Below are 22,404 nucleotides of genomic sequence, written 5' to 3' on the forward strand. Positions count from 1 at the left end.
CCAGGTGGGCGGGGGAGGAATTTATTTATACCTCTCCCATGCCCCCCAACGCGGCCGGAAGTGAGGACGGGACCCGAAGGGGGTCGCGGAACACTGGTCTGACCCGTGTGTCATCTTGTGGCACTAAGGGGGCCGCCCTCTTATGAGGGTCCCCTGCAGGGACGTGTCGGTCGGCCCACAGCCTAAAGGCTTTAGTCCTACTTTTATTTCTGAGGTGTCCCAGCGTTTGGGTCTCAGAATCTAGTTATCCTAACATCCCAAAAATGGCTTGACAGCAGAGGGGAGAAAATCCCAACCGTAAATATGTTAACAATATTGCAAATTCTGTTCACGAATGCTAGAAATTTTTCAATTTTCTTGCTGACCTGAACATTCTGCTGTTAAGCCCATACATGCCCCCATGCTAGAAGAGGCAGGCAGCCAAAACACAGCCATTTCTTGCTTCAAAAATCATGAGTCTCTGTCTATTACCATGTGTGCAAGCCTTCCTAGTCAGAACGAAAAGACAAAAAGTCCCTGCTTCAGTAAAATATAGAGGAATGTTTCACTTATCAATTTTACTTTTTTAAATAACTTAGATGGTAAGCCAATGGGGTTTACTCGCCTTTCGGCAAGGCAACAGGTGTTATCCTCCATTTGGTTAATAGCAACATCGTAGTCCTCTGTTTCTGACTGCCCGTGAAACGTCAGCCATTTGGTTGTCCTACCTTTATGGCTATGACAACAACAGCAAACTCTGTTCTGGTGTCCGTTGTCTATGTCTATGGCCGGTTCTGTAAATTGACGCTCGGTGCAGTCCGCTCTCTATGGCACTGCTCTTCCGTGGCGCGCTCCGGTGACCCGGTGGTTTGAGTTGGGGGTAAGACCTAGAAGATGGCGGAGAAGGAATCGTTACGCCGACAGATCGAACTGCTACAGGGTGAGTAGGGGGCGGAGCCAGGGAGAGGGTGGAGCTAGACCTGGGGGCAGCGGCAGCACAATCACAGGCTCCGTAGTTAGTGTCAGCTTCAGCTAGCTTGTTCCGTTACAATTGAAACTTCCAACGCTTGCCACATGCTTGTGCTGCCACATTATCTGTCGGCTCCATCCCACTCTTTTTGCCTGTTCGGTACATATTTTATCCAATGATCTGTTGGTCCATCCCTCCCCGTGCCTCCTGTGTTTGGTACTCGTTTGTAACTTACACGTCACTTTTCTTTTATAACACACTGTTTGCTATCTCTTAAATTTTGTTTGCTTAGATACTTGCACAAGTGCCATCACTGCCTGCGTAACGTTTGTTCTTGTGCCTGAGTGTCCTGCCATTTATTGCAGTATTATACCTCTACTTGTACTTTGTACGCTTTTGTTACCTGCACACGTCACTTTTTCCTCCTGTAATGCACCGTTTCCTACCTCTTGTATTTTGTTTGCTCACGATTGTCATTTGTAACTTAACGTTTGCTTTTGTAATTTGTTCATTTGTAATGTTCTCCCCATGTATCAGTTCTGTTCCTATTGTAAATGCTCTGACACCTCGGGTAAAGCCTGCGCTATATAAAAACGCATAAAATAAAAATAAATCTTGCAGTAGTTGCTCCATCCTTCGTTTTCGCCCCGTGCCATATCCCCAGTAACTTGCCTATGACTTATTCTCCCTACTGCTTGCACCGCTGCCTCTTCACCCCCTTCCCTACAGTTCCTCAGTCTCTTCCTGCTTCATCGAGCTCTTCCCAAACTACAATCAAAGCTACTTTAACTATTCTAACGACTGCCAGCTCCTTATCATCTCCAAACACGTCATGTCTGATTAATCCACATTACTGCTTTCCTCCACCTGCACGGTCTAACCTTAACCTTTTAGACCTCTTACCTGATCGACACAACCCTCCATTTCTCTATACAACCACCCAACACTTTAAAACCTTTGCGCTCTCCACAGCACCTATTTTATTTAATATTTTAACACAACACTAATGCTGTTGTTAGCCAATTTGATTGTGCTGTATTCTAGAAGGGAGGATTACATAATACTTCGCAATGGTTCATGTTAGCAGACCAGAAGAGTAATTGGTCATGTAGTCCAACAGCTTAGTATAACTGGTGCATTTTTTAGTACTTAATTGAATCACAGCTGCGTAGAGACAGTCTTTAAGTATAATAGAAAAGGGTAGACAGAAGGGATCTCTAAACGGGGTATGACCAAAAAAGCATAACTAGGAATCCTTTCCAAGAAGTGTGGCCTATGCAATTACGGGTGTGGCTTAAAACATAAACTAAGAACCTGTGCTTCAGCGCTCTATGGTTCCTGTTTGACACCGGGCACAGCTCCCTGTTACCTGCATTACTTCTCCTTGGCTGCTGTTCTTCTCCCTGTTCTCCCTCCCGCCGCCGCAGCATACCATCCTGTGGCCGCCAGGAAGAGGGAGGAGGAGAAGACCACAACAACCGGCATCCTTTGCGGCCACTGCCGCTGACTCAGTGCCTGGAGGCGCTTAAAAACTGACGAGAGCCCTGGCAGAGCGGGTGCTCCATGGTTCCTGTTTGACACCGGGCACCGCTCCCTGTTACCTGCATTATTTCCCCTTGCTGCCGTTCTGCTCCCTATTCTCCCTACCGCCACCGCAGCATACCATCCTGTGGCCGCCGGTTCAAGGGAGGAGGAGAAGACCACAACAACCGGCATCCTTTGCGGCCGCTGCCTCCGTGCCTGGAGGCACTTAAAAACGAGAGCCCCCGCGACTCGGGATCGCGCGCGGGACACGCCGGGCTAAGCCCGGGCAAAGGGTGGGCCGTCTCCTAGGCCGAAGTAGGACGGGCTGGGGCCCCCCTCTGACATTTGTGACGGGACATTGGCTACCTGACCTGCAACGATCTGAGTAAGGTGTAATCACCCTGTTTTAAGGAAAAAGTTTAAATCTTGAACACTTTTAAGTATTCTTGGGTAAAAAAAAAAAAAACCACTTTTTTTTTTTTTTAACTATCCACTTTATTTAAGGGCACTACGGTAGCTACTGTGAGCCTGACAGAATACTGCGGTAATAACAATGAGTCCCAGCAAAAATTCACTGGTGGGAGGGTCTGTCCAATGGACACTGGACCTATTCATAACTGGGGCTGCAAGTGTCCTAGAACGGGAAATAGACCTTACGGAACGTCGTCTATCCATAGAGCTTTTGTACAAGCGCTTGTCTCTAGGCCTCATACAGCATACTATTACTCCCCCGAACACACTCATAGAAAGGGACCCCACGGGAGACATTGGCATCCCCCAACAACCACTAGAGCGTAGTGCTTCCACTAATACCAGCAGGGTATCCGTTACTAATCACTCGTATCTAGAACCCCCCACGATAACTAGCACCAATGCAGACACACACCCCAAGCTTACCACGAAGTCTAATGTTCAAAACTCACCCAGCCTAGGACAAATAAACAAAAGGAAACGTGGGGGAAATAGGCACCAGGGGAGGTGTGCCAAGACCCTAAAAACAGCATCAACAGCCACAAGTCCCTCTAAGGGCCTGCAAGACAAAGCCGCTAATCTAACTCAGCCGCAATGTTCTGATTCTCCCATCGATGTCCATTTAAAACTATTGGGAAATATTGAACACTTAATCAGATCTCTTATTTTACCACTAGTTGAGCGGGTAAAAAAATGAATGAACAGCTGGGGGGTATAGAGGAGGTAATTACATCAAATACCAAAATCCTACACGAATTGGCAGCCTCCAAAGTAAGCCCTATTTTCAGCGTGCCAATATCTGATGGGCAAAAAATTAATCAAGTAATCAGTAATGGCACAACATCTCAGTCACAGGCAATTAATCTCCTCCCCCCGAAACCATTTAGCACATATAAGAAAGACAGGGAACGGATGGAAGGAGGAACAACAAAGCCACAGAATTCTATCCCAGAAAGCAAATATGGAAAAACCGCCAGATCCCAAGATGGGGACGAACAAGGTATTTTTCGTAGAATAGACTTGCCACCCGAATCAGCAGCCTATGTCACAGTCCTTACTGGGATCCCCGAAATAACAGCTGGAAGGAAAGAAGGGCACCACGAACTTAAAAACAAGGTTGTTCCACTGGCTCAAAAATAATAGGCCCTTACCGCCCAATATAAGCGGGGAGATCCTGCATGTTAGAAGACTGGGAAGGGTCGTCCAGAGACCAAAAGATGTACCAGGGGATGTGGTCGCTGTAAACTTCAGGGACCGTTGGGCAACTGTGTATTTAAGAGACTGGTACCTGGAAAGTGGAGGGGGAGGAATATCCACCAAGGACTTAACATACTTCTACCCCCAGTATCAGATGACCAATATACGAGTGCCAAGGAATCATGTCGTAAGGGAGGCACGAGTCCCAGGTTTTAATATTCCAACATCTAACCGTTTTTCATTGTTGTCTGGACTCGAATGGGTGGATTGACGCACAAACGGGATACATTGTAAACGACTGGTGCCTAGAGGAACTGATTCGCCAGTGGTCACTAAGGGAACATATGACAGGGCCAAAGAAACCCCTCAGAAAGATAGAAGGGGGAAAAAAGGGAAAGGAAATGACTCTCATCATACTATGATTCAAGCAGAAAATGGGAGGGATTTAGATACAGACGAAAACTCTAGAGTAGAACACAGTCTAAATATAAAGTACACTGCACCCACAAGGACTAAAGCTATCCTCAGGAACACTTACACAGGGAGAATCGCACAAACAGCCGAGTGCATTAGTAATAACAAATCTGCCCAACTATTGGTGTCCTGGAACATAGCTGGACTCAAGAACAAAATAGTGTCCCTGGAATGGCTAACTTTTATTGACAAGTATACCGTAATAACTCTCCAGGAGACTTGGCAGACGGCACCCCAGTTTAGGCAGGGCTACTTGAACTTTTTCATACCTGCAGCCCATACTAAAAGAGGCAGGCCTATGGGGGGCATGACCACTTGGATAAAGCAGGATGATAGGTATACAAGTAAACAAATAAATTCTAACTGTAATGATATCCTTATTGTAAAGCTACAATCTCCTGACTGCAGAGATTTAATTGTCTTCAATGTCTATGCCAGTGGAAAACCAGGAGGTAAGGTAAACCTTCAGAGATAGTCACTCAGCTGAGCCAACATTTGGTATATAATTGCAAGGCAAACTTATTGGAAGCAGGTGATTTCAATTGCTCTTTTGAGCCCTTGGATCAATATGATATCGAACTCACCAAGGTAGAAGATCGCAGCTGGGAGATTCCTCGACTGACCATCCCCCCCCATCAAACTGTGGACTCAGGCTGCTCTTCAGCTTAAAGCCCTATGCCTCGAACAGGGCCTCAGGGTTGTAAATGGCAGGTTAAAAACAGACAAGGGGAGACCTACATTCGATAATGGGGTGAGCACTAGTCGGATAGACTATATTTTAGTCAACCTAGAGTTCTGGTCATTTATTCATGACATGGCTATCATAAAAAGAACAGAGAGTGACCACAACCCCCTCAGTTTAGAGTTAGAATTATTTAAAGCAAAGGATGCTGTAGCTAGCTGGTCTACCATTGACATTTTTCCCACAAATGATACCAGAAGACTGAAATAGGCTAAGTGCCTTCTGAAACAGGAATATATTATTGAAATGAACAAATTAGTACTAAGCGCAACCACAGAGCTCCAGGGATGTATATCTGATGATGACCTTATGTCCAAGGTTGTTCCAATTTACACAATACTTTTTACAAGTCTTAGTAAATATTTTATTAAAGAGGTAATGTAAATGTATTGGCATTTATATAGCGCACTACTTACCCGTAGGGTCCCAAGGCGCTTCGACCGCTGCGAAACCCTTCCTGGCTTCCCTGAGAGATGGTCCCTTAATGGGTATCTCCAGGGTGAGACCAGGCATCCCCGGCGGTCTGGTGGGGCCGTTAGTGAAGATGAGGCAAGCTAATGCCCAGAGTTGCCGAGTGTGATCGCTGATCAGAGTGGGCACCGAGGCGAGAGAATTATCGAGTCCGCTGACCCTGGTCCAGAGACCTGCCGCGCCGGGAATCGAACCCTGGTCCCGGGCCGTCCTCTGCTATCGGGTCTGCCGCCTCTAACCAGTGAGCCACACTACTTCACTGGCCCACGACGTAACAATAGAAAGAAGGCAGAATATTGGTGCGGTAAAAGTTGCAGGGCTGCATACAAATTACTTGCTGCAGCAGTAAGATCGAAAAATAGGGATCTAATACAAGTTGCAAGACGCAATTATAAAACCACCCAGCAGGAAGCCAAAAAATCTTGGGCTGAAAAATATTGGGAAGAGCTATTTGAAGCTAGTATGTCGAGAAATATGGTAGGTTTTTGGGACCTAGTAAAATGGGGTAATGCGTGTCGCAGGGCCTACCCGCAAAATTCTTTCCCTTCTGAAATGTGGGTGTGGCATTTTAAGACTCAGTTTGCATGCCCCGATTGGGGAAAAAGGGGCAAGCTGTAATACCATCCTTAACGATGTAATTATCACTCCATTGCAATTCAACTTGAAAGAAGTTGAATATTCCCTAACTACTGTCCCTAAAGGGAGAGCTCCAGGGCCTGATACGATACCCACGGATCTCTTCTTACATGGCAGAGAGGTCTGGGCACCGTACATACAGCTACTTGCAAATGCCATTGCTAAAGGCTCCCCAATTCCAGATATCTGGAAGGGAGCTGAAATAATCCCTATCTTTAACCCCTTCACTGCGGCGGCTATTCCGCCGCAGCGCTAAGTGGGCGGGGCGGCCGCGCGGCGGCCGCATGCTGGTGACGGAACCGCTCCGTCACCAGCGTCGGTGGCGCTGTGCTTATGACGGAGCGGTTCCGTCATGGCCAGGCCCGCTTAATGGAACGCTCAGCGCGGAATTCGCGCCGCGCAGGCGCTCCGAGCGGGCCATGACGGAACCGCTCCGTCATCAGCACAGCGCCACCGCAGCTGATGACGGAGCGGTTCCGTCATCAGCAGGCAAGGGGTTAAGAAAAGAAACCGTGCTGATCCCGCCAATTAGCCTAATAGCCTGTATTAAGAAGGTGGTGGCCAGGATCGTGCTGTTCAGGATCCAGAGTTGGATAGACGACGCCGAGGTTATGTCACCACTGCAAGCTGGCTTTCGCCCATTCACGAGTACCGTGGACCAGGTCTTTAGATTTGCTACTATTTATTGGAAGTGGGTAGTTCTTATTTATTTATTTATTTATTTTATTTTCAAAGTTTTATATAGCGCGAACAAGATCTTTGCAGATATCGGAGCGCTTTACAGAGAGGAGGGGTATCTTGGAGGAGGCACCCTATATGCAGCCTTCGTCGATTTTTGAAATCGGCCATCGACCTAGTGCCGCTCACTAGGATGTGAAGAGTTCTTCAGGAGCAAGGCATGCCACCGGAACTCCACGCTCTTTTAATCAAATTTCACGATAATAATTTTGCGCAGGTCCGGTGGGGGGAGCAAGGCCAGGCCACTGATTAATTTCCAACTCAGAGAGGAGTAAGACAAGGGTGTGTTTTGCCACCGACACTGTTCACACTGTACATCAACAGGTTTATTGAATGTTACAAGGACTCACCTACATATGCTCCCAAGCTAAACGGTGTCCCGATACCCCTGCTAATGTTTGCCGACGACACCCTTTTTAAAAAAAAATAAATCTTTTTATTGTTTAAAGCAAAAAATAAACAGACATACCTGGTGCCATACATACATCCAATAATGACAGGGTGAATTGGTACAAAAAAAACAGGATAGTCATGGAACAGCAAAAATATTCGAGAGGCTCGCACTATTAAGCACAAAATAAAATTGGCATCAATATAACCGGTTAACAGTTTAGTTGCGGATCCTCAAAACCTTCCCACCCATAAATCAAACCAGCAGGAGAATCATGGCAACCACATACTAGAGGTTAAGGATCAACGTCGGGATATTTCGCCAGTATTACGAGTAAAGGAAAGACTGAGAAAAAATGAAAAAGAGAGAAAACCATATGGGCGATAACAGAAAGAAAACAATAAACCCATCCCCCCACCCTGCACCCCTGCAAACGGCTATCGCCTAACCCCCATTAGCAGCATGCCTGTCGCCCCAACTAACAAGGTTCTAAAAGAAGAAATCTACTGAGGTAGAGAAGAGAAGTGGAGGAGGGCATATTCGTACAGGCTCCCGGTCGCCCGCCCGCCCCCCCCCCCCCCCCCCCCCCCCGCCAGAACCAAGGATCCCCAAATTGAAGTTAAGAAATCAATCGGACAGCAAATATGTGTCTTAACAAGGGAATCTTCAAACACCGCCCAGCCTTACTATAGCATAAGTTTAGCAAATCCCGTGCCCATCGATACTTAAGTCAAACCCAGTCTTTCGATCTCATCCTTGCCCCTTCAGATCAGACACATGAATCCCTCCTGATAAACCACCTCTTCCACAAGACAGTCCGAGTACGAAGATATTGTAATAGAACTCAATGTAAGACAAAGTAGTAGAACGAAAGTGCCGTGAACATCGTCAGGTCCAGAGACTCCCTTCCCCGTTGTGAACTCCCAGCGTTGATTCGTCCGCCATCTTAGCGACTCCGATACATAGGGAAGTGACGCAGTTTCATTCCGTTAAGAATTCTCATCAAAAGTTTCTGGAGTCCTGGGGCTCCTGGGTGCCGCGGATCTGGAGTTGTGCTCTTGCTTGTTCCGGAGCCTCCTCGGCGTGCAGGCCGGGGACTCGCCTGCGGCGGTCGGCCGGAGTGGTGTGTTGACGCCGGCCCCCTGTGGAGGAGAGGGGTCGGCTGAAGAGGCCGTTGTGCGGTTGTTCCGGTGGCGACTGACCGGGCTGGTCTGGTGGCCCGGGGGCTCGTGGCTGGGCGCGACCCGCCTCGGACGGGGGTAGACCGTACAGGAGGCTTGTCCCCCCCCCCCCCCCCCTTTGTTGCCTTGTTCGGCCATCTTGAAGCCCTTCGCCCGGATTCGGCGGGCGGCGCCCGTGAGGCGGTGGCGCCGGCGACCCCGTTTTTTTTGGTGGCCCATCTTTCTGCACCAAGATTGCCATTACTGAGGTTCGAGGAGACTCCGGTTGGCCTTATTCGAAGGCCCGGTGCAGAAGTTAAGGAGTGGAGAGTCCCTGCTGCGTTGACAAGATGGCCGCCGGCGCCCCAGGTCCCGGACCTGCTTGGGGCAGCGACCCTAGGTTATCGAACCACACGATGGCTGAGGCTTGTGGGCATGAGCCCACGATCGGAGATGTCTTGGCCGCCCTATGTTCTTTACGTGCGGCCATGGCCTTTGATGCTGTCACGCGAGATAGCGGTTCTGCCGCCGTGCCTGATGGCCCGTCCCCCATGAATGCGGCTCGACTGATGGTGTGTGCTGCTTTGCCCCCCTCGGCTGCTGCGAATAGTGATGCCGCCGTGCACCTACGAGACTGTATGTCAGCGGCCCCGAATATTCAGGAAGCTTCGACTGTGGCGACCATGAGCGAGGGCCCCTCGTTGGGACCCGTCCATGCCAGTCTGGCTGGGGAGCTCGGCGGATGTTTGACTCAAACTGCTTTAGTGAGGTCCCGCGACTGCCTTACAGGTATTACCTCGCTGTTTTGGACGGCGGGGCCGCACCCAGTCTGTTTGCTGCTCCTGTTGTTGCTACTTGACAGTCTGGTCACTGCTTGCTTCGCTGTTTGAGACTGGGGTCCTTTGGACTGCACCCTTGGCCTGTCTTGTTTCGATCCTGTGGGCATTCTATGCCGAACTGCTTGCTTCCTACCACTTTATTGCACACGAAAGCTATGATCAGGAAAGGACAGGGGTGAGACAGAATTGCTTCGGCGGACTACTGGTTAATGTACGTAGATGAGGACTACCCGCAGCTCTGACAATATGGCCCACTCTTTTTTTCCTGTTCCTTATATTTGAGGTTGTGTCTTTTTCGCACTGATGTGGGTTTCAGTTGTGTTAAGGCGGGGGGTAGGAGCTGAATGTTCGATTGCAGATCTCCTCTCCCACTGGATCCCTTCCCCCTTTTCCTTCTCTTTTTCTTTTGGTCTGTTGTCGTCTTTTTCTTACTTTCTGATTCTTCTATATTTCGGGTTCTATTTAGGGCGACAGGCACGCTGCTGGGGGGGGTAAGCCGTAGCCTTCTGCAGGGGTGCAGGGTGGTGTGGGAGGGACGGGGTCTTTCTGTTGTTGGGTTTTTTCTTTAGTTCTATGGCTCTTTTGTATCCCTTTATCGGGACGCTGTGTCTGCGCGCGTCTTCCACGGAGTGTTAGCTAATAGTGAAGGGGTTGCTTTCCCGCTTCTACGACATTGACCGCACATATAGCATGTCTTACATGACTTGCCCCGATAGCGGGTCCTCCAGTTCTGCGTGCTTTATTCGCCGTGGGGTGAGCGCAGTGGCGCCGCGTTCTTTCTTTCCCTTTTTCTGACATTCTCTTCTCTACCCCTCCCCTTTTTTTTCTCTTTATTTAGGTTAGTATAGTAGATGGGTATTACGTTGTTGCTCTGATTCTTCTGATCCGTGCTAGCACGCATTCAGGCGGTGATGGGTGTGTGGCGGGCCGTGGTGGGAACTGATTTGAAACGAGGCGACCATAAGTTGATTCCTGTCAATTGCTGCTGTTACTTCCATTTATCTAGGCCCCTTTGTATTGATGCTTTACCTATAGCCCGCCATGGGAATTCAGATGTTGAAAAGTTGCAACTGATCCTGCTATACTTCCTATTATATTATAAAATTAACCTTATTTAATCCTGCTTCTAGCGGTTACATCCGGTCTCTTAATGTTTGATTGCTTGCTTGTATAACACTGGGTGACTGCTGGGAAACTTCAATGTTGACTCATGTGCGTTCATAACGCGTCGTGGCTGGCCTGATTGGTTGTAGGCCCGTATTTGTATGCTTTTAATCGCACAATAAAGGTTTAAAAAAAAAAAGTTTTTGGAGTGGGAACATCAATTAGTCCTTCCATAGTCGGCAACAATCGTAGGCTTAACAATCCATTGGTGGCATTGAGCTTGTGTTCATCTTCCAAAAAACTGGTCAAAGGCTCTGATACCTCACACAATGGGGGGTCTACTTCCTTCATCAGAGTGGCATATTGGGTGTCTCGGTTGTCGCTGTTTCTTGTAATGGAGTAGGGTCCATTCCAATTCGTAGCATCTCAACCAAGCGCTCCATCGTCATCTGAATGCGGTCTTCAAAGTACACCTGAAGTGACCCAAATGCCGCCAACACAGTTCGTAGCAGTGGATCACTCACAGTCTGTTCAACCACTCTTCGATCGGTATCGATCATGATCGCTTCCCCCAGCAGGCTCGATCTCTCAGAGGGGAACAGGCAAATAGGGAACGGTCGACTGCAGAGGGAGACTTATATATTGTTTCGATGGTATCCTGGGGCTGCCCCCGCAGGCGGAGAACCAAACCCAGCGAACACCAGCGGGCCAGTTACCGGGTCTCCGTGCAGGGCCCCCTCCCACAACTGCAAGCAGCAGGCCGTCACCCCTCCTCCGACCATCACCAAGGCAGCCAACCATCATCCACATCAATCCGAAAAAGCAAAAGAATTTTTTTTTTCCATTCCGGTAGACCGGACCCAATCACACCACCACATCCGATGTTGTTTAACTGAAACCCGATGGACCAGTACTAGAGACCCCGGCTTCCGGGCAGATCTAGGCCGCAAACTTTCACTCGACATATCTTCATCAGCCGAGCAAGTAGAGATCTCGGGATAGCACCATTAATCTCACGGCAGGTTCATACACATTGTGGCTGGGCGCAAAGACAGGATTAATGACAGGATATTCCGGCGGGAGGCAGAGGTCGGCGAAGCCGGGAGCCTACACCGCCATCTTGGTTGCTAGCGTTGCTCCTCTTCCCCCCCCCCCCCCCACCCCCCCGACGACACCCTTTTAATTTCCAAAACACAACAAGGGCTCCAGAGAGCAATTGGGTGTTTTGAGGCTTTTTGTACAGACTACGGCTTAACCATCAACGTATCGAAAATAACATTTATGGTCATGCACAGACACAAGACTGTGAAAGGCAGGGCTTTAACGAATTGAGAGCTCCTTGAGCAGACCCATTTTTTTTTTAGCTATCTTGGAATTACCATGGGGTCTAGACTGGATTGGAAACCCCATATGAATTACCTATCCACTAAACATGCACAGTTGGCAGGAGTGCTCTTAAGAGAACTACGATCCTCGGCTACACAACCAATAGCTCCAGCCCTAAAAATATAAGATACTAAAATATGGGCTTCCGTGCTATACAGGGCAGAATTGTGGGGGCCATTTAACATCTCGGCCCTGACAATAGCTCAAAATAAGTTCATGAGAGGCCTGGTGAGGCTTCCCCCATCTACACCGCTGATACCCCTCTAGTTAGACCTGGGCTGTCAGAGAATTCAGGATGTTGCACGATTCAGACCGATTGCATATTGGCGGAGGATCTGTGTCACCCCTGAACTTTCTCACTATGCTCAGGCTCTATTAGAAACCAGAGACATGGACAAAGGGAGTAGAATACCCTGGTTTAGAGAAGTCGGGCTGATCTATAAAGCCATGGGTTTGGGGGACTTATGGGACAACCCATTACAAAATACTTTCCCGTCACGCAAGACCCTAAAGGAGCTCTATTGGGGCATGGTAATTCAAAGAGATTTCCAGAATTGTACTGCTCCTTTAACAACTAGGGATTTCTTGGAGCACAAACACATACCGGCCTATGAACCGTACTGGGATGTTATTACCATCCCTGAAGATAGGAAACGGTTCCACCAGAACAGGGTGGGAACTCTCCTAATTAATACATTTACCAGCAAATGGTCAACCAGCAATGGTGTTTTGTGCCCCTTCTGCACTACCCAACCAGAAAGCCTAGCCCACGTCCTCTTCATATGCCCTGAGTATAAATCTCGAGGTTCTAAATGGCTCAGGCCAATATGCATTCAGAAAGACATTAAAAGAGGTACAGAAGCGCTAAGGATTCTAAGAACGGACTGTTCCGAGAGCTTGGTAATTGCCGTGGCCAAATTCTTGAAATGGACGTGGGCAATTCGTAGGAACAAATTAAAATTATTGAATACCCCATCAGTTTAATCCTGTTTTAAACTTTGATTGTTTAACCCCTTCACTGCGGCGGCTATTCCGCCGCAGTGCTAAGGGAGTGGGGTGGCCGCGCGGCGGCCGCATGCTGGTGACGGAACCGCTCCGTCACCAGCGTCGGTGGCGCTGTGCTTATGACGGAGCGGTTCCGTCATGGCCCGCCCCGCTCAATGGAACGCTCAGCGCAGGCGCGGAATTCGCGCCGCGCAGGCGCTCCGAGCGGGCCATAACGGAACCGCTCCGTCATCAGCACAGCGCCACCGCAGCTGATGACGGAGCGGTTCCGTCATCTGCAGGCAACGGGTTAAATATCACAAATGTATTGTAAATCCTGTTCTATTTTTAGTGTGTTTTTAATTCTCAATTTATAATATTTATGCTTTTAACTAATGTGTATGGAACAATCAGTAGATGGGATCAACTCAGCAGAACATATAAGAACATCCTTTTGATCTTGTAGTATATTAGTTGAAATAACTACTCATACATTCCATTACTGTATTATGGAATTGATGCTGTGATTTTATTTTCATTCCTTGCTGTTTTTAAATATGCCGCCTTTTATGACATGTAGTCGAAATAAAGACTTATTTGAGTTGAAAAAAAAACACAACACTAATGCTGTTGTTAGCCAATTTGATTGTGCTTTATTCTAGTAGGGAGGATTATATAATACTTCGCAATGGTTCATGTTAGCAGACCAGAAGAGTAATTGGTCATGTAGTCCAACAGCTTAGTATAACTGGTGCATTTTTAGTTCTTAATTGAATCACAGCTGCGTAGAGACAGTCTTTAAGTATAATAGAAAAGGGTAGACAGAAGGGATCTCTACACGGGGTATGACCAAAAAAGCATAACTAGGAATCCTTTCCAAGAAGTGTGGCCTATGCAATTAAGGGTGTGGCTTAAAACATAAACTAAGAACCTGTGCTTCATGCAGCATGCCACCTGACTGGTAATTTGGTGCCTCTCTAGGTATTTTCTGTTATGGCATTCACATATGTCGCTCAGCAACAAATGTACCTATAACACACCAGACTTACTAGCTTTGCCAGTGCTTGTTAGTTGTATCCGATAATTGAATAACAAGAATGATTTTGTTGTGAATAATTAAAATTGTAAATGTTTCAGTTCTGAAAATATGTGATGGTGAATTAAGCATTTCTGAGTTCTGTGGAAGAGTTAGTGGTTTTTGGAGTGTAGCACAAACTTCTGTTCTCCGCTGCCCACTACTTTCTTCAGCAGTGTCTCGCTTTGTTAGACACTTAAGTACTTTTAATCTCCACATCATTCTGAATTGCTTCATTTTTATATCTAACACTTCCCCATAATAACCAGTGGCAGGCATGTGGCTATCCTTCTTTGGGCTCTGCAGAGGCCAAGGATGAATGTTCACGTACTCTGCACACCTACATGGCCCACTGATAGTGTGAGAATCTCATACTGCCTTCTGCCTCAACTTCAGTGCTCTCAATTGTGTGCCATCATAGACACCCACCTACAACCTGAACTCACTCAGACACCTGGAGGTGTCTCAGTTCAAAGTATGCACCATCCAAGAGTCATACATTGCATAAGAAAAAAACTGCAGAAACACATCTTGGGGAAAAGAGCAGATGCAAGAAGAAGTAAAGCTTGTGACATGTAAATAGGGATTACGTTGCTGACACAGATTACCTGAAAGGTTATTAGTCATTGATGAGAAATCAATCCAGTCTTTTTACTAGTAAAGTTAAAGACCTAAATTTGAAGTCTTACAAGGACCCATTTCAAAGTTAGTTTTAATAGGCCCTGGCCCAATTAAAGCCATGGGTAGAGGAAGTGAGTTCCAAAGAGAGAAGCCTTGTACACTTAGAGTTCTACCTGTAGAATTTTTGAAGCTCATGGAGTAAACAAAATCTGTTTTGGCTGGTCCACGGTATCATTCTAATTCGCTAGAATGAACAGCATTGGACAGAACAGTGCTCATTGTGGTAAGCAATTGTGGAACAGGTTTTAATTTGAGCCATTGTTTGAGCCAATTGAAGTGACATCAGTGTTGGACGGTTTGATCTGTGTGCTCCTATCAAGGATTAAGCATGCACCATGATTTTGCATTCTTGTTAGGTTATCCTCCATAGAGTTATAGCAAAAGTCACTCCAGGCAATGGCCAGTGCTTTAAACTATATTAATCCTTAAAGGCAAGAACAACTAAGGACCAGTAGGTAGTATAATATGTTTTTACTGTCATTCATTTATTACATAAGTGTCTAACATAGTTCCACTGTGATGGTCCCGAGGCAGGTTGTCAGGATATCTACACAAAATTAATTCATGAGAAATTAATCTTAATAACATTGAAATAGTGGTAATCTTGAAAACAGGACACGAGCCTGACCCTCTGTGACCAATGCTGGATACCACTTATATATGGGCAAGGGAGTTGGAACGCGGTGCAGGTAGTTGGTGCTGGTAGATTACTTGATCAATAACACATATCCACCATGAGGAGTCCTCTATGGGTATGTTTAGTACAGAGCGGGTTGCTTGTCCCTCCAACCCCAAGTTTACGGTTGAAGCTCGGAGTCTATTGTTATACAAAGCCAGTATTCCTCTGAATCTGGGAATGAAAAGCTTTATAAATTCAAAGGGATTCTGTCAGATAATCTTTTCAAAGAAAGTTTTACAAGTATGAGAAGGGGGCCAAGAAAGGTCCACTTCAAGTGAAATCAATGCAATGAAGCTACAGGCAAAGCGAGTCCCTTAAAATGTACATTGAATTACATACACTTTCGAAGATACAGAGATGTTCTACAATAAGATCAGTGTAACGGTGCAGTGCTCATGAGGATTTCAAAGAAAATGACAAAAAGATAAGCCAAAAGACATTCAGCCTTGTGGTAACTCAAAAGTATAACAAAGTTTATCTCAATCCATTTTACATAGTTTTCCCGTAATGAAATGAAATGAAATGAAATGAAAATGTGACTTGTAGAGCGCTGCAGCTGCCCTGAGGCGTCCAGGCGCTAAAACAGAAGAAGCACTCTTGAGGTTACTTTTATGCATTGAATAGCAGGGTTTTTAGCTGTTTCCGGAACGTAGTCAGGTTGGGGTTGTTCCTCAGCTGCAGAGGGAGGGAGCTCCAGAGTTTGGAAACATTATACGAGAAGGAGCGTCCTCCTGCTCTGGCTCTGCGTATTCTGGGGATTTCGGCCAAAAATGCTGTTGAAGAGCGAAGAGATTTGTTGGGCCTGTAGGGAGAAATCAGGGGGCGATTGATGTCTGGGCCCGTTTCCCAGAATGTCTGGTGGGCGATACAGAGTGATTTAAATTTTACTCTGTCCCTGACAGGTAACCAGTGCAGGGTCTTTAAACCGGTTCTTACTGAAGTCCTCCGGGGGATTCCCAGCAGCGCTCTGGCAGCACAATTCTGGGTGCGTTGGAGCTTCTGTAGGGTATAGTCTGGTGCTCCCAAATAAAGGGCGTTATTGAAGTCCAAACGAGATTGGATGAGGCCCTGTATAATTATCTGTTTGGCCTCAGAACAGAGTAGGGGAAGGACTTTCTTAATCACCCTAAGGAGGCCAAAGCAGGTAGCTGAGATCTTAGTGGCCTGTGTGTTAAGGCTCAGAGACTTGTCGAGCCAGACGCCCAAGCTTTTAATGTTGTCTCTGGGGGGTGGGGCCATTCCCATGCTTGATGGCCAGATCAGCTCTATGGAGGCGGGGGAGGCTCGGCCCAGGATCATCAGCTCAGTTTTATCGTTGTTTAGCTTTAGGCATGAGCTCATCATCCACTTCTTTACATCCTCCTAACAGGCCGCTAGGTCTGGTGGCGACTGGAGGCCGCTCTTCTCAGCAAGGGAGACCACCAGCTGGGTGTCGTCCGCATAGGAGATGATCTTGACACCATGCGGACGAACTACCTCAGCCAGTGGCTTCATGTATGCGTTGAAGAGCGTAGGACTTAAAGAGGAGCTTTCGTAATACGAAAACAAATGTGGAAAAGTGGGGTAAATGCAAGAAAGATAGGCTCCCACAACCCAATCGTCCTCACTATCAGGATGAAATTACTCATCAATAGTCCTGCTCCAGCTCGGTCAGAAACTCTGGAAGCTCTCCCTTCTGACTGAGCAGGCCCACAACATTTGCTTGGCCTTGTTCTTGGCTCCACAACTATGTGACAGTTTAATTTGCCTCTTTGTCTCCGCCTCCGGCCTGTGGGGGTGTCTCCATTGTGTCTTAGTTCTGATGAAACTCCTATTCATGAATAATAGACATTCCAAGGGTCGAAACATCGATGCATTATTGTATTTTTGCCTAGACGTGTTGTTTTGTATTACTGCAAAACTATGTCAAATGGATTGAGTTTTGCTTTGCATACTTTTATGTTCCCACTAGGCTGGATATCCTTATGCTTACATTTTTATAACTTTCTCTGCATTCTTCACAAGCCCTGCACTGTTGCACTGATCTTTTTTTTTTATTGTGGAGCACCTCTGTATTTTTGAAAATGTATGTAATACAATATCTATTTTAGAAGCCGTGCTTTATGTGCAGCTCCATTGCATTAATTGTACTAGAAGAGTACATTTTTTCGCCCTCTTCTGATATTTGTAAAACTCATTTTGAAAAGGTTATCTAATAGAATTACTTTGTGTTTATAACTTTATTGAAGCACTGAGTCTGTCAAGCCACAGTTTACATGACTTGTGATCTTCATACTAGAATATGTACAGACATTCTTGAAAGTGAAAAAGCATGGCAAGACTTTGCAAAAGACATGGACACTCTGTGGAATAATACATTACTGGGTAAGTGTATGTCTACTACCATCTCCACTAATGATGGGGCTCGTTGCTTCTTCTGTGGTGTAATATGATTCAGTAACAGTGAGAGGCTGAAGGAGATTTTGCATAGCGTTGGTTGTGATGATAACAGGGTGGTGCTTTGCTCCCTGATGGTGAATTAAATAGGCGAGGCCATAATAGAGTTTGAGATGGTAGACCCACTAATGTCAATAATATCCATACTTGAAAGCGTTACTCTACATGCTTGGATGGTGATGAGTAGGACGTCATGAGCCAAGCTGACAAATGATGACAGACTTGCTTCAAGACTTTCAACATACTCTTAGCGTTCCACAAATCAGCTAAACTTTATGAAACCCCTCCCACCGTCCCAAAGCATCTGGACAACTATGTCCGTTAATTCCAAATCAGTTCTTGGTTATTGTGGTGGTCACAGAAACAGCAGCCTCCAAAAACTCTGTACCTTGAATGGGAAACTTTTCAACATTTCCCCGAAATGAACGGTCCAACCACAGGAAAAGCATAGTATTTACTCATTAGGAGCAAGGTTCCCCTATTTACACCCTCCCTTGCGTGGGTTACCATTTGGTCATATGAATCCACTTCCTTTGCGTTTTCCCTCTGACCTACAGGGTTTCCCAGCTCAGGGTAAAAGAAGAAATATTACTATTCAGGGGCTACAGTGTGGCTTGTGTCCCAGTGCAGGGTGATGGAGGCAGACATGTAATTTGTTTCCCCAGCTGGAAACGGTAATGATTGTGACGTTGTAAACTTAAAATATGCCACTCCGCACTCGGGCCTCCATGTGTAACAGCAGGCGTGGAAGACTTACTAGCAGACATCCAAGCAGTAGATATTCTCCTCAGAAATAGCCACCAATAGCTCTATCAGAAAGTTCTCCTCCTTGGTGACTGAGAGTGGAGTCAATCCCTGCGGAGAAAGAAGCCTTCCTCCAGTGTAACTCTTCCTTCTGTCAAGGTGTTGCTCTGTGGTTGTGTAGACCTGCACTCATGATAAACCAAGTTTACTACTGTGTGTTAAATACTATAAAGAAATTGGTGAGCTGCCTCGCTGGGGAGGACTGTCAAAGTGTTCCCATCCCTTCCATGGACTTTAATGTTGTAATCCTCACCACTTGATCTCGGGATCCTGTTTGCCTAATGCCTGACCTTTTGTCATCCACATTACAGTGCCTACAGTCCTACAGCTGGCTCAAACTAACCTCGAAACGCTGGTAGGAAATGCTTGAGCAGATATACCACTACAATGTTGTGGTCCATTTCCTTATAGTGAAGCCATAGAGAGTACATGGGCTGGACACTCCACAACTAGAGTTTCACAGCACCAATGATGGCTTCACTGAACACAGTAGTGTTTTTAGTATCAAACTATCCTCAATAAATATACACTGATGCCAGTGTTGGATTTATTGTACCATATACCTAGAGGTCACCTCAGAGGCGCCCTCTGAAAACCTGCCAACCCTAGTGTGGTCTCTGACTAGCTGTAGGCAGCCTGCCACCACCAGACATGTTTCTGGATCCCTGGGTAGAAGGCCCCTGCTCTCTGGGACCAGAAACCATGCACATCCTGGGCAGATGTGTCATTCCTCCTCCTCCAGGATGGGTTAGTGCTTGAAGGGGGAGCTTCAAAGGACGTCCATCTATGTAAGGCGACCCCAGCCTCTGCTGCTAGCAGCAGATGGCAGCCCCTTATTTACACCCCCATTTCGGGCGGGAAAACAGACTGGAAAAATTCGAAAGAATAGGAGGTGTGCCCACATTTGCCAACCTCACCCCTAAGGAGTGAGAGGCGTGGTGAAGCACAACATTCAGTCCCCGCCATCTTGAAGATCGGGAGACCCATCCAACCAGGGTAGGTTTATGCCCCCCTCGCACAGGAGGTTGGCATAATAGAGGGTGTAGTCACTCCAGGTGAGGTGCCCATTTGCCCTACCTGCTACTTCCCTAAAACGCCACCCAGACCTAGAACTCAGAACTGCGATGACCTAAGAAAAAAGAAGATTACCCTGCAGAGAAGACTGAAGGCGACAAAGGCCTCCGCTCCAGCCCTGCGGGCCTGTCCCAAGCTTCTGTGACCCTGACACCTGTCTTGCAGCCAGCAACCTCTGAAACCCCTGGGAGGACTGCTGCCTTTGAAAAAGACTCCAATCTCCCGTGGACATTGTACCTGTCCAGAAGAAACCTACTCCAAAGACTCCAGAACCGCATCTTCTGCCCATACTGCACCAGACGCCCATGGCCCGAGTCTGAGTGGTCACCTGTGCAGTGAAGTCTCCCCGGCGATCCTGACCTTGTGCCGAGCACTGCCAGACCTCTTTTGCCCTCCAAGACAGCACTTGCCGTGTGAATCCAGAGACTCCTCCAAGCACGACCATCTACGGTAAGAACACTCCGATATCGAAAAGCACCCCTGCACCCGAATCCGCTAGTCCTAGTTGAGCTGAACCGATGGCGCTGCTATAGCCCCCCTACATCCCAGCTCACCTCTGCTGTTGTTGGTCTGTCTCCGCTGTCAAGCCTGCAGCCTCTTTGATGACAGGAGAATCCCTATTGAAAAGTATTAGGTGCCCAATGTCGAATTTACACCCTGTGCATGACCGACCCTGTGCCACTGGTGCTGTATGTTTGGTGCTGCTTTGTGCCCCCCCCCCTCCCTCCCCCTTGCTTAACCTAAACCCCAAAGCTTGGCTCCTGCAACCGATCTAATTATCTGTAAGCAGTGTGGCTCGAGGCACCCCAGCTCCATTTAAAAGCATTGGACCGAACTCCGATTTTGACCTCTGTACCCAGCCACCCCTGTGTTGCTGGTGGTGCAGTTCCGGTTCTTACCTGACCCTGCTTACGTTTGGCCCCAAAGACTGAGATTGTAAGTTAAATACTTACCTGTTTAATCACAATATTGTTTTCCCGATAGGATAATATAGGACTGTGTTAAAAAGTTTGTGCCAATTTTTCAAAGTGTAAAAAGCATTTTTAAGAAAACAAGTACCTTATTACAAAGATCTGGGTCTTAAAATAAAGTACAAACAAGGTATAAGTCTTTTACATTGGTCTGGATCTCCTGCTTGAGTCGTGTGTCCATTATTGTTCACCATGGTGTAATTAATGTCTTGCACTCCTCTGTGTTAGGCCTAAGACTGCTCGCCCACACTATCATTAATAGAGCACTTTGGGGTTTACATTGAACCCTGTTCACTTTTGGGGAACCCTTGGACTCTGTGCACGGTATTTATCATATAAAGAGCCAGCTTCCTACAGCACAGGTAGCAGCCTGCAGAAAACAACCAAGTGTTTAGAGGTGTTCGAAATGCAGAGTCAGGCAAATAGAATTTTGATATTGAAAGAATAAAGGTAAAAAAACATATGAGAATTCTGCAGCGGAAGTAGGCTTGAATGCGCCTTAGAATGAGCATTTAGGCTCACCATTGACAGAGCAATGGGCAGGGCAATGTAGTACCTTAAATATACCGAGATCTTTAATGTAGACTATGTAAAAGGTATGAAGGAGAGTTCTAGCAATGAGATGAACAGGAAAGTTCTACACCACCATAGAGACCTGGGAAGTAGGACAGAGACCTTAGTCAAGCCAGACTCAAAAGTTAATTTTTTTTAAAAAACTCTTTATTCGCAACTGTACAGTATCGACACTAATCTGTCACGTCATTCACATTCCATAGTACAGTTTTTTTCCACATTTTCTTTCCACCCCATCAGTGCGGTTATGTACAAGTCCAACGTGGTATAAAACCAGCAGATAAAGCAATACAGGAGCACATTTACACCATAACCTTCTCCGATCTACAGTTCTGTGAGAGCGCTCGCACAGTCAGTGGTACATTGTAGTGTGCTTCATCAACAAGTTTAATTATCAACAAACTGAAGGATCAAAACCCCTGATACACCCACCCTAGTCCCGTACGTCTCCTGACCAGATTTAGACCATACTATAGCACTCCGTCGTAGTGGGTCAGACCAGCAAAGCACAAATTATAGTCTCAGGAGCATCACCCCAACTCCAGCGGGCATTGATTACCGATAGCATACACATCAGCAGACCCTGTACCGTTCTTTCATTCACACCCCCTCCGTCTGAGTAATGGCCAACTCGGTCTCCTCCAGTTCCAACAGCATAACCTCCCAATCCTGCGCTATAGGATACTGCCTTTGTCCTCTCATCTCCTCCCGTCGCAACACTGCGCTCTCTGCCTTGCCCCACTTCAGCATCTCAGACTGCCATATGGATACCCTGGGATTTCTGGGTGACTTCCATCTCATCGTGATGACCCTTATCGCTAATAACCGGGCCAGATCTAGGAATTTCAACTCAGCTTTTTGCTTTTTAGATCTTTTGCGGGACCCCAACAGGCAATATAATGCATCCTCTGGGACCGGAAGGGAGGTCGTATTAAGTGGGGCCAAGCAAAAGCCCTTCTCTCTGGCCTGCAGCAGAGTAGCAGCACCGTCATTGCAGCCCTGCCAAGAACAATGCTTCACCGGTTAATCATAACTTTTAATACCT

At 47.0% G+C, this 22,404-nt stretch overlaps 1 protein-coding gene across 1 annotated transcript in view; it reads left to right on the forward strand.

Moving 5' to 3' along the window:
* Positions 1-761: 761 nt before the first annotated feature.
* Positions 762-22,404, forward strand: part of ZC3H3 (zinc finger CCCH-type containing 3) — a 1,776,692-nt gene continuing 1,755,049 nt past the window's right edge. Inside the window, exon 1 of the mRNA XM_086966317.1 lies at positions 762-919. Coding sequence (XP_086822443.1) covers positions 874-919 — 46 coding nt within the window. The 5' untranslated portion in view covers positions 762-873. The remainder of the gene's footprint in view (positions 920-22,404) is intronic.

Source organism: Lissotriton vulgaris, chromosome 4_1 (assembly GCF_964263255.1).
Source record: "Lissotriton vulgaris chromosome 4_1, aLisVul1.2, whole genome shotgun sequence".
NCBI classification, from domain to species: Eukaryota; Metazoa; Chordata; class Amphibia; order Caudata; family Salamandridae; genus Lissotriton; species Lissotriton vulgaris.